Source organism: Mycetomoellerius zeteki, unplaced genomic scaffold (assembly GCF_001594055.1).
Source record: "Mycetomoellerius zeteki isolate Tzet28-1 unplaced genomic scaffold, Tzet1.0 scaffold591, whole genome shotgun sequence".
Taxonomy (NCBI): Eukaryota; Metazoa; Arthropoda; class Insecta; order Hymenoptera; family Formicidae; genus Mycetomoellerius; species Mycetomoellerius zeteki.
The window spans coordinates 109927-123160 of NW_017257601.1; the positions used below are offsets into that span (position 1 = coordinate 109927).

Sequence of the window (13234 nt, forward strand, 5' to 3'; positions counted from 1 at the left end):
AAAAAATTCTGAAAAAATTCTCAGAACTTTATGAGAAGAAAATAAACGATTTTTGTCTCTTGCAGATTTTTTGTAAGATTGATAGTATTTGAGAAAAAAATTATTGAAGACCAATATTCGACAATTTTTAGTAATTAATATCTTGTTAACTACTGCGAAAATTACAAAATAATAGAGGACTTTTCGACTCAGTTTTATCTACCTGCCCGTTGTCAGGTGAGTTATGGGACACCCTGTATATATGTACATATATCACATACATATACAATACATATAAAATATATATATCGTGTAAAGGCATTAAAGCTTAGAAGCAAATTAAACAATATATCCATGATGATCGTCGATTTAAAAAATATATACGTATACATACACATACACGTGTGTATTGGTAGCCTCGTATTGATTTTTAATACATTCCATAGCGAGATTATCTCATAAATAATCTCAATTAGTCAAAATATATTATACTTTTGAAGTTAACGAATGATTAACAGAGTCATGATAAATAAAGAATTCATTTTAGTATATTAGAAGCATGGACGAGTTCTTTTGTTGTTTAAAGTTGTTTAAACGAGAAGCATGGAATCGTAAAGAATAGATAATGGTATTCGTAAAATATGCATGCATATAGTCTACAAAGTATATACATTTCTTTGTACAGCGTATCAAAATTTTAGCCTATAAGAATCCATTCAGGACAATTTTTCAACAGAAATCTTATTTTAATTCCGTTTTTTTTCTCAGGAGGCAATTTTCACCTTGTAAAAATGAGGGAATATTAATATTGTCAATGATATAATGGAGATCAAATATTTTATTTTTTTTTAATGAAATTAGATTATCCACTCTTTAAGGGGACCTCCTAATTTTGCATCTATTTTAATCCTATAAAAGGATTTTTTATTCCGTTCAGTCAATTCGAAGATTTTTATACGACTGTAATGTAATAATTTGGTCACTCCAGCATCCCCTTAAATTAGCAAGTTCTTACAACTAATAAAATAGGAAATTAAATAGTAACACAATAATATTAAATGGAAATACATCTTAAATTAAATATTTATGTTATAATATTTTCATTTTATTTGCGGATAAAACTGACACCTAAAAAATACAAATTTTTTGTCGACTTATCTTAACGAATGTAAAAATACTGTGAATTTTTAATTAACAGTTATATTGTCATGTTAAAAAGAAATAAGAATCGATATTCATGATTCATTTATTACTTGTGATATTATTTTCTGTCTCATATCTTGCAGATTTAATTGACTGGTTTGTCAAATTGTCACTTTCTATAAAATTGTCGAGCGACTTAACTACGAAGAGAAAAATAAATTTGAAATAATTTAGAAAAGATCAAACTTCGCCTACAAACAGAAGTAACGTATATTGAAAATGAAGCAAAATGCTGCATAATATTATATTATGATTATATACGGAACGTTTAGAAATAGATAAGTTGATACACAGTAATATTCCACGTGATTTCCAGTGGATAACTCAAATAACATTAATAAAAAAAGAAAGATTTTTTTTAGCATAAAAGAATAATTTCCTATTTTTTTTTATGGCTGAATACAATTCCGTTTATCAAATTGCTGTATCACGTCGAAATTTGTGATAAAAGCGCAAAAAAGGCTATTTTAGCATATTTTGACATAACTACGGTCTGTAAAATGTCGAAGAAGGTTTGTTGCAATCAAAATAAAATATATTATTAGAACTTTCAGTCCTTAAGGAATCCTAAAATGAAATAAATTACCGTCACTTCGTAATTCTAAAATATCTTTGAATTGGCTTTACAGAATTGCAAAATTCTTCACGATTAAAACCACAAAAATAGCTATTGCAAATATGTTTTGCATCAAAAACAAACAAAAATTAAAAACTTATTTTTGCACTTGTTTTTTCACTTATTTTTTGTACATACATCTGTCACCTTGACAGTATTTGCTTCATACAAAAATTTTACTGTTTACATATGTAAAATAAGATGATCTTGTCAGAGACGGAGAATATGCACGGACAATATCGTGAAATAAAAATCAAGATTAAAAGTCTAGAATAAAAAATTATTTAGAATAATCGTGTAAAATAATCAGGGTCAGGTAAGTTAATATATACTTTTTTAAATTAAGTTAAAAGTTAATAATTCATAAAATTGATCAATTGAGTCATTGAGTATTTATCAATCGATTAATGATTGAATATTTAAAAGAAAATAAAAAACAAAATAGAAAACCTTAAAGAACTGTACACTGTCATTACATTAATATATTATAAATGATGGTTCAAGTTTCGGCTGTGGAAACAGAATGACTGGACAACATCGATGAGAATAATTTCATTCCTATTATTTTTTATTACGACGAGGGAATATGCAGATTATGTGGAGTGTTTGATTCTAGCAACATTCCTTAGCATTTGAACAAGTCGTGTTCCAGCAATGTGTACTAAGGAAATACGTTACTACAGTATTTCCCTAGTCTTTTTGTATAAGTTTCTTTTCTCAAGAATAGGGGATTGATTTTCTTATACCAAGATCTTTGCATCAGCCTTAAGTGAATTTTATTCTTATAAAATTTTTGAATCGATATTTGGGTAGAAAAATTTATTATTTTAAACAAGCTACACAAATAATAAAATCTACTTTGGAATAATAACACGAAGTGTTACTTTTGTTAAATATTTATTAACGATTCAGACATACTTCCTATAAGTTTATCGATGTATGTATGCCACTGGATACATACCATAAATAACATCTTAATACATTTAATTTCAGAACTAATTTTTAAGGTGTCCTTACTGATTTGTTTTCCTCATTCAGATGGTTTACCGTACTTCTTGAAATTAGGAACTATGTACATGGGTGTGAACAATAATGATCCACTAATGCAGAACAATGCAAATAACTGTTCCTGTAACATAAACATCTTCATTAACACAAGATAAAATTAATTAGATAAATATTCAGTAATAATATTTATAATGCCTCATCCTCCAATTTTCCTATAATTTTGTAAATTTGTATATTTCCATGGGTAGAATATATTTTGAGAAAAAAAATCGCTCAAAAAATCGCCTGTTTTTTTTCTTTTTGATTTTAATATCTTTTGAAGTCAGTAAGTTAAAAAATGATAATTCAATAAAAATGTATGACTGCACATGCTCATTAATGCTCTTATTTGTGATTAAATGACATATATAATTTGTGTAACTTCATATTTAAACTTAAAAAATAAGTTAACTATATTTAATTCATAAATATGATGACATGAATGAGCAAATTTTGACGCAGTCAAAATTTACTGCTGAATTATTATTGTCTAACTTATCGACATCTTTGAAAATAAAAGGAAAAAATCAGGTATCAAAAACATACTGAAATAAAAAGTTGCCGAATGGAAAATTTCCAAAGTTTTAATAGGAATGTTTCTTGAAATATTGGTACAAAAGATTAATCAGTATGAAAGCAACATTACATATTTATATTCGAGATTCGTTACAAGAAATATTAAATTTTCTATCAATTAAACGTTGCATTAAATAAACATCTTGTTTTTCAATCAAATACTCGTAGGAAAGACATGGAAAAGTTATCCTTCACAATACTACTAAAGGTTTTTTAAACTGCTGTCTTTCCGAGCAATGGATCATTATAAATGTATAAGGGTTATAATACAATGCGACGAAAGAAAATTAATTACGCGTTACATTTTCTTACATAATTTGACAAGGAAAACTTTTACTCACAGCAGTAGACATTTTTACTTCGGGTGGTGCGCTAACGATTGAATTACAGTACGTCCTGGCAATAACGCCTGATAAACGGGACGTATTTCTCAGTCCGTTGTTAATCGCGAACATTTTCGTTTTCGTCGTTCGTAAACTTCCCAAATGAACGAAATCGTGAAAATTAATATTCCAGGCAATTGAAGTCCCCTTGAAAAGAAACCAGGAATATAATTCATTAGATACGCAATCTTATAGTATAAAAATATAAGGAGAAACGTTCTCGCGCATGCGTAATAGAAGAGTGAATTTGGACTCAAATTCGATTGGCTGTTCAAACTCTCATTATCGCGACACGAGCCGATTTGAGTCGACTTTTGTATGCAAGATAGTATTTTGTCTGGCTTTGGAATCGTCGCTCGGATGCCTTATGCGGGGTCTACAATAGAAGTCGTAACAATCGTAGAGTCTTAAGTCGTAGAAAATTGATCAATCACAGTCGAATATGAGAAGAATAATTAACTGTGATTGATCAATTTTCTACGACTTAAGACCCTACGACCGCTACGACTTCTATTGTAGACCCCGCATAACCGTTAACTTATGCGGGGTCTACAATACCGTATGATCTGACCGTATTATTTCCTTTTATCCATGATGTAATAAGACAGGTGAACCAAATAGAAGAATGCGCAATAACCAATTTTGTCAGCCAATCAGAAATCTGTCCAAAGTGCAAAAAGCAATATGGCTGCCTCTATGATACGGGACGTGGGCCTGATTAGCTCTTACGCCGTAGTCGACGTCGTGAATTAGTAAGTGGCTAAGAAATCGGCCAGCCAGAATTATACTCGTTCACAGTGACATTAAAAAGAGTAGGCCAGATGAATATCTGTAAACTGTAAAATATTATATAACAATTCAAATCATGCCAAATATATCAATTTTATATATTAGTAAGATAATGTAAGATAATGTTAGCAAGTTAGCATGTTAGCATGTTAGTAATGTTGTTATGATAATGTTAGCATGTTAGTAATGTTGCATTAGTAAGATAATGTTTAATAATTTCTTATGAATAATGTTTTTCTATTTCTTATTCGTAATCATTTAATCTTCTATATTACTATTTTACTTATTAATTTATTGATCAATGTATCTATTTATAATTATTTTACTTTTATTATGTATTTTTATTATTTTACGAGGCTTTTATAACAGTATTTTCATATTATATATTTACAAACGTTTTTATTTACATTTTTATCATACACATTTATCAATGTTGCCTTTGAAAATCGCGCTGCATTTTGGACAGATTCCTGATTGGCTGGCTTATTGCTTGGCCGCCATGATGCGCGTTGGTTCACCTGTCTTAGGGTGGAGTCCCATGAGGTGTATTTATCGCGTATCGCATAACCGCGTAACCAATCAGAAGCGATCTGCTGTTATAGTTTCGCGTTTTACTGATTATTGATTGGTTATGCGCTTACGCGATACGCGATAAATACACCTCATGGGACTCCACCCTTAGGGTGCGTTCCGAGTTACGCGTGAAGCGCATAATGCATCATTTGTCCTTGTCGTTCACCAAATAATAAAGAAGGATAAAACGATACATCGTGCGCTTTATGCGTAATTTGGAACGCACCCTTATTACATCATGCTTTTATCTACGGAAGCAGGAGCCAAAAAACAAGAAGAGCGACGTTTCCGAACGCAGTCTCTTTGTGACAGATTTTCTAACCTCAATTATTTTGACGGTTCGCGGGATAGAGCAACATTTTTTCTGCTGAATTCTTCCGTTTCGAATTAAAACGTGTCAAATGAGTATTATTTTCATCAAGATTCGCGGAGGGAGAAGCCTGGATTCTAAATAATTATCGATAACAGAGTACATACAATACATATTAATGCATTTCGTGTGAAGCTCATAGATACTTCTTTGAAGAAAAAGATGGATATCGCCAATCCTACTCCTCAAGATTTACAAACAAAATTGTACTTTCTAATGGAACAGTTGCAACATATGGCTGGAGAATTACCGCCAAAATATCAGATGCGATTGCCTTATGAATTATTATCCGGTTTAGCAAACTCATTGTTAAACGATACCATTTTTGAGATAGTGAAAGGTTTGATGGAGATACAGCACGTCACTGAAAAGCATCTCTTCCAACAACGACTCCAGCTTTTGAATCAACAGAAGATTGAGTGTCAAGAAGCATTATCAGCAACAGTAGCAGATGACAAGTTGAACTTAATAAAAGCCACACTGTTTAAGAAACACAAGGAGGAGTTAAAGGAAATGGACATGAAATTGGTATTGCAATTAGATCAAAAAGTAGCTGACCAGCAAAGTATATTGGAGAAGGCTGGAGTACCAGGATTCTATGTGACGAACAATCCAGTGGAAATTCAAGTGCAAATGAGACTGTGCGACTTCATAATTAGACTCACCAAGATGGACATACCAACTTAACATGAATATGAAATTCTATCATATATATATTTCTATTTATATTTAATCATACTTATCACTTATGGATAATAATTATGTCATTTTATTATAATTGCTATTTATTGGTTATTATTCATCATAAAATTCTAAAGGTTAATTTTTGGAGATTGCAAAGATTTTTATATTATTTTCATATTTTATTGTAATCAAGATTTTTATTTGTACAATGCAATTTCACATCAAAAGGTATTATCACAAATTTATAACTATTAATCAAAGCGTAATAGATTAACATATATACATTTTCTCTTCACAAAGTAGAAAAATATTTCATATGTATTATACATGCATCAGAAATGAATTCTCAAAGAAAAATTAAACTTCTAACAAGAAGAGACACCAGTTCCAAGAAAAAATAAGTGTGAGATATTTATACATATATTTGCAATTACATATTGCATAGTAATAATAAATGTTAAAAATATGATTATTCTTACAAAATATAATGTAACAAAATTCTTTTTAACATAACAACAGGGGAACAGTTTTTTTAAGTATAATTTTCTTTCTTTTTCTCTTACATAATTATATGTACACACCGTTCATAAAGTAACTGCTCCGAAATAATAATTTTATCAATCATTCAATTACACTTGTGTTACAAATAAAGTTTCCATAACGTACTAAATATGAATCAAATAATTAAAAATAAAATTGTTTTAGATATTTACGATATTATAAAGATACATAATTAAAAAAATCTTTTGAAAAGGTGAATTATTTTCATTTAGATACCTTTGTTATATAATATATAAATTGTCTTTTCAATTATTATAGATATTATATACAAGAAACAAAATGAGATGTTTTACCAGCAATATATTAATTTAGTATATACGATGTATATATACTAAATAGGATATATATACTAAATTTATATACTATATACTAAATATATATACTAAATACTAAATATACTCAAATTTATGTATTTACTCATATTTATGTATATATACTAAATGTAGTATATATTATTATTAGTATATATTAAATATTTAGTATATACTATTTAGTATACTAGCTATATACAAAATAATTCAGAAGATCAATACTATGAGAAGTGATAGTATTGAACATGGTGAACAAAAAGTTCATACAAACATATCTATGCTGATTCGGAATGATCCGTCCTGTGTACTATTTTATCCAAATGTTGGTTGTGCGGATGAAGCATGATCAGTGACTGGCTTAGCGGATCGAAGGGAATTGGTCTCGTTTGTTTCTGCGAAACATATACGATAAACTTCGTTGAACATCGAGACAAAATGCACTTCCAGGCCATCTGTGATGTATTTAGGTAGATCGTTGAAATCTTTCTTGTTCTCCTCGGGTAAAATTATGCATTTAACATCAACTCGCTTCGCCTAAAAATAATTCATTAATTTTGTACCTTGAAACTATATATAAAACAAAGCAATCATTTCACGAGTACATAATATAAATAATAATTACGTTTCATAAAGCTATGATAAATAAATATTAATGCAAATGCATAATTTGGTGAAAAATAACTTAATAAAACTAGTATATTAAGCTATTTAATAAAAGATATCGAGTTTATTTTGATTTAAATTGGTAATTAGGATTAATAAACAAGATTGTGTTTATACTTACTGCAATAACTTTCTCTTTGATACCACCAACAGGAAGAACTTTGCCCATAAGACTCAATTCGCCTGTCATTGCTAGATCTTGCCTGATAGCTTGATTTTTAGCCAAGGATAATAATGCAGTAGCAATCGTCACACCTGCGCTAGGGCCGTCTTTTGGGGTTGCACCTTCAGGCACATGTATATGCAAGTGAGAATCATACAAAAATGTATTCAAAGAATTCTCCTGTTTCAAGTAGTTCCTTGCTACAGTCATTGCAATATGTATAGACTCCTTCATTACATCACCCAGATGACCAGTGACTTCAAATGTACCCTCAGCCTTTTTACCGCCCGTCGGTTTTCTGATGGTACTTTCGATGAATAACGTGGACCCGCCCATGGCGGTCCAAGCCAATCCCATCACAACTCCGGGAGGCGTTATTTCATACATCCTGTCGTGCGTGAACATAGGCTTACCCACAAAATCTTGCAAGTTGTCCATAGTGATATCGACTTTGTCGGCTTCCTTCTTAACAACTTTAAACGCCACTTTCCTGTGCACCTTCTCTATATGTTTCTGTAGACTTCTCACTCCTGATTCTCGGCAATAAGATTTGATTAACGCTGTGAGTGCATTGTCTTGTATGTTGATTTGTTCTTTGCTCAGACCAGATTCAGTTCTAGCTTGTGGGACTAAATACTCTTTCGCGATAGCGAGCTTTTCTTCGGCAACGTAACCAGACATGTCTATCATCTCCATACGATCTCTTAGGGGTTCCGGAATAGTGTCTATTACATTTGCTGTGCAAATGAATAGTACTTTCGATAAATCTACTGGAACATCTAAATAGTGATCCAGGAAGTTTGCATTCTGTTCTGGATCGAGCATTTCGAGAAGAGCAGATGCCGGATCTCCTTGGTGTCCTCTGCAATATAATGTTATAAATGATGTAGAATTCATTTACCAAAAAATATTATAAAAATGCTAAAAAAATTTAAATGGTTTAAATTAAATTCTCTAAATATATTTAAATATTTTGTGGAGATATTTTCTATCTTAAGAAAATATTTATCTATTTTTTTAAATGTTTACACAAATTACATACTTGCCAATCTTATCGACTTCATCTATTAAAATCAACGGATTCTCAGTTTTGGTCTTTTTCAAGCATTGAATGACCTTGCCTGGCATGGCTCCCACATATGTTCTCCTGTGTCCTTTGATCTCTGCCACGTCCGTCATTCCACCGACACTAAACCTAAAATATTCTCTATTCAAAGCACGAGCAATTGATTTAGCTATTGAGGTCTTGCCAACCCCGGGAGGCCCATAGAAACATAATATTTTTCCTTGAGTACTACCCTTTAGTTGACTAACAGCAATAAATTCTGTAATAATTAAAAGCACACATAATGCTCAATAAAAAAACATTGTACTTAAATAATACATAAATAGGTATGTATGTGTATGTATATATATATATATATATAAAGTGCATTTATGTACCAAGTATTCTTTTCTTTATATCCTCCATTCCATAGTGATCCTCATCCAAAATTTTGACGGCATCTTGAAGATTCAAGTTCTCTGTACTTGTCACACCCCATGGCATAGACGTAAGCCAATCAAGATAATTTCTTGTAACACTAAAAATACAAAATTCATATAAAATTTATATAAATCATCAACATATATAATACACATACTTATTATATTTAATACACACTTGAATTCGCTACTATGACTTTCTAAAAAGGAAAGTTTATTCAATTCCTCTTCCAACACGTCCATAACAGGTTTAGGAACTGTCTTTTGTCTTATTTTTTCTCTGTATTTCTCTTCTATCGCATCTTTATCATCCTTTTCCAACCCTAATTCTTTCTTAATCACTTTTAATTGTTCATGAAGAATGTATTTTCTATGTTGTTGTTTTACTTTCTCCTCAACCTCTTTACCAATTTTCTGTTGCAACTTGCTTAATTCATATTCCTTTTTCAAAAGTGCAAGTGACAATCTCAGTCGTTTTAGAATCTACACGAATAAAATATTACTTTAATATTTTCTATAAACATATATGGAAATTCTATATGCATGCTATGATATCAACAATGTGCTCACATCCATTTCTTCTAAAACTTGTTGTAATTCCTGTGCACTTGCTCCAGTTAAGGCAGCACCTAAATCACTCAGATAAACAGGATTATCCACAACTCTTTGTCCTTGATGCAGCATTTGTTGTAAAGATTCGCGATACAAAGGATTCATGCTAATTATGTCTCGGATTGTTTTAATGAGTTCTTGCGTCAATGCCTGTTTAGAAAATATTTCTGATAACACAGTTTCTGATATTGTAATAACACTATAACAAGATCCATTCAAAGTTAACTGTTTTCAAAATAATGTAACCAATTTTTTCCCAAAACAAAAATCTTTTTTTGTCAAAATAAAAAGGAAATATAGAAAAAATAAGAAAGAAACAAGATAAACTTTAGTAAACATTCTTTCCAGTTATTAATTTTTAATTGTTCCATTGTTTTGTTTAGCATTTAAATATACAGGGTGGAGAATAGGGGTTTGCTCATTAATTAACTTAAATAAAATATAAAAATACTATTTTTAAAATATTACGAAAATTTTTAATATCATTTTATATATTACCTTAATCTCCTCAGTTTGTTTAAACTTTTCATGTGTGACATTTATAACTTCCACCATTAATATAGGTTGATTACTAGATTGAGGAATTGATGAAACTAATGGTTTTTCTGTATTCTTCTTAGGCGCATCTGTTAGCGGTTTTACTTCCGTAGGATTTGTTTCATTGACCTTTTCTATTTTCTCAGTTCGTTCTGTAACTCTATTTTCTGCTTTTTTACGCAATGATCTCCGGTTAACTTTGTTACTGGTTATTGTGTCGTCTACAGGAACGGTAATTGTGGTATTTAATAATGGAAATGTCAGTTTCATCTCTGTATAAAGTAGGTAGGACAATATTTAAACAGAATAATCAAAGAATAGTGCCACGCCAAGTTAAAAACAACAAAATTTTTATCAATTAACAGAACATTAAATTTCTATAAAACGTGACTTTGCAATATGAAAATGCAATAATTAAATATATTTCGTACCATGTTCCACTTTTGAATTGGCATCCTCAAAAATTTGATTAACAATCTTGATTCTTCTGTGTGCCATAACCACCAATCTTAATCGATTTCCTAAGTCTTGTACCTCATGAACTTGAGCAAAAATTCCAATCGAATAAATATCATTTAAACTTTGAACGACAGCAGCTTCATTTCTGTATGAATAAATGACATATTAGAACTGAAATGATAATTATTAATTTTGACAGTATTTATGTCGGTATAAATTAATGCTAGATTATGATTTGAAAGAACTTACTCTTCGGATTTCTTCAAGAAAACTCCTATATAAGGCTGATTTAGCTTTATCTTTCTACGTATTAAATCGATCAGAACTGGATTACTAATCTCAATTAATTTAATAAATCTGGGAAATACTGGATTTCTGTTGATAGCAATGACTGGTACATGAGGCCATACTTCAGGCACCACCACAGTTGCAGGCAGTGAGGCAGGATAATCTCCAGATTGTTCTCCATTGTCATCACTAAACAACACATATATAAAATAAAAAATTATACATTCTCAGAAGTCAGATACAATATATTTTAGATATTATAGCTAATATATTTATAAGATATCATTTCCTTGACACAATTGAAAGAAAATTAAGATTTTCAGAGAAAGAGAAAAAAATTTTTTTTCAACTTGACAAAAAATTATTGATTAATGAAAAAATATTGATAAAATGATTTTTAACATAATCAAATGTCATTCTATTTCACAATCCTTAAAAAAAATCATTCTTTCTAAATTATAACATTTTGATGATCTTCACGAAGTCAAGTTGGTTTACTTTTGGTAATTGATAAAATAATATTTACAACTGATTCCTTCATTATAGTAATTTCAAAAGTGACACAACTCAAAAAATGTAACAAATTATATGTAGAAACTGATAAAGACCAAGTAAAGATCAAAAACATTATTCTTTATATTACAGTACAATTACTTTATAGTACAATAAATTAACTGATAAAAAGTGTATTACATTACAACTAGTATTGTTCTTTCCTGGCCGCTTTCTTTTTAAATTTGCTTGCAAAAGAGGAACCAATTATATATATATATTTTTTTTTTTCTTAATTATCTAGTCAAATTAATTAAAAATAAATGACAGACAACCGAAGGTACCTGTATATATACTTTTTACATCTCATATGACCAGGCACCATATTTTTTGTATTTGTGACGTTCAAGAAACGTTTGGAGAAAATATTGCAATTTGTATTAAATTGTAATATTTTCTCCAAACTATACTACACTTTATTTTTTCAAAAAAGCATTAACTTCGTGCCTAGCACATTGCCCTTTTGTTGATTTTGTTTTAAATTTTAATTCTCGGGGGGCCATGGATACTTATTATTTAAAAATAAATTCTTCAATTTACCTCGGAGGGTCTCGATCGGAGTGTCGTTTCGAGGTGAAAAATCTCACCGACGTCATTGCGGGGTGAATCCGGGTGGTCCTAAGTAATCCTGACCTGTAACTCGAGCATTCTATTTGTGTCAGTCTGGCGTAAATCGGCAATGGTGTATGATAATCCGAAGCCGATCGGTTTCCGCGGAATAAGCGCGTGGTCGCACTGCGGTGCCGCAGGATCGCCGGCAACTTAGCACTCATCGCTATCACGAGTCGCATGGTCCTCCGAAGCTGTCGTGAATTCTCATAAATCCTATCTCGTTTTGTTTGGTTTGACTATTTTTGTAAGAATTATTGTGGCCGAAGAAAAAGATGACGAACCGAAAGCTGTTTAGGTTATAACGCAATATACATCAGTACACCACGCATACGCAAATACGGAGTACCTAACCTAAATGCCCATGACCCATGGTTTATGCCACCTTAACGCAATCTTACGTCAGTCCTGAGGTGCGTTCCGTATCTTGCATGATGCGCATGATGCATCCATTGCTGCGTTCAGCAGAACGGTTGTTTTGCAACTGTTGGAAGTTTCCTTCGCGCTAATTGGATCCTACTTTTAGATCTAGAAGAATGGTCCTATCTCAGCAGACAATCATAAAACGGTTGCAAAACTGTTGAGTCTGCTGAACGCAGCCATTGTCCTTGTTTAACATTTGGTGAGCAACAAGGATAAACGATGCATTTTGCACATCAATGCGAGAAACGGAACGCACTCCTGCATTAATTCAATATGTAATGCCTGGTTTATGCTTCGGTCTTAACCCTAAAATCCTAAAATTCAGCCAATGGAATACAGATTTCCGTTAGG

General features: G+C 30.9%; 2 protein-coding genes across 3 annotated transcripts; one reads left to right on the forward strand and one right to left on the reverse strand.

Moving 5' to 3' along the window:
• Positions 1–5451: 5451 nt before the first annotated feature.
• gdl (gonadal protein gdl) lies at positions 5452–6223 on the forward strand. The gene has a single exon (XM_018456683.1). It carries the CDS (start codon positions 5699–5701, stop codon positions 6221–6223), a length of 525 nt encoding a protein of 174 aa, XP_018312185.1. The 5' UTR covers positions 5452–5698.
• Positions 6224–7376: 1153 nt separating this feature from the next.
• Positions 7377–12865, reverse strand: Lon (Lon protease). Of its 2 annotated transcripts, none has more exons than XM_018456680.1 (10): positions 12392–12865; positions 11261–11488; positions 10984–11156; positions 10514–10773; positions 9974–10165; positions 9582–9886; positions 9362–9501; positions 8961–9243; positions 7877–8780; positions 7377–7626 (listed from the first exon to the last, which is right to left on the reverse strand). In XM_018456680.1, the coding sequence occupies exons 1-10, from the start codon at positions 12640–12642 to the stop codon at positions 7405–7407; spliced, it is 2958 nt and encodes a 985-aa protein (XP_018312182.1). In that variant the 5' UTR covers positions 12643–12865; the 3' UTR covers positions 7377–7404. The 2 variants fall into 2 exon arrangements, with proteins under 2 accessions (XP_018312182.1, XP_018312181.1); XM_018456679.1 differs by having other exon boundaries at positions 10514–10824.
• Between the last annotated feature and the right edge of the window lie 369 nt (positions 12866–13234).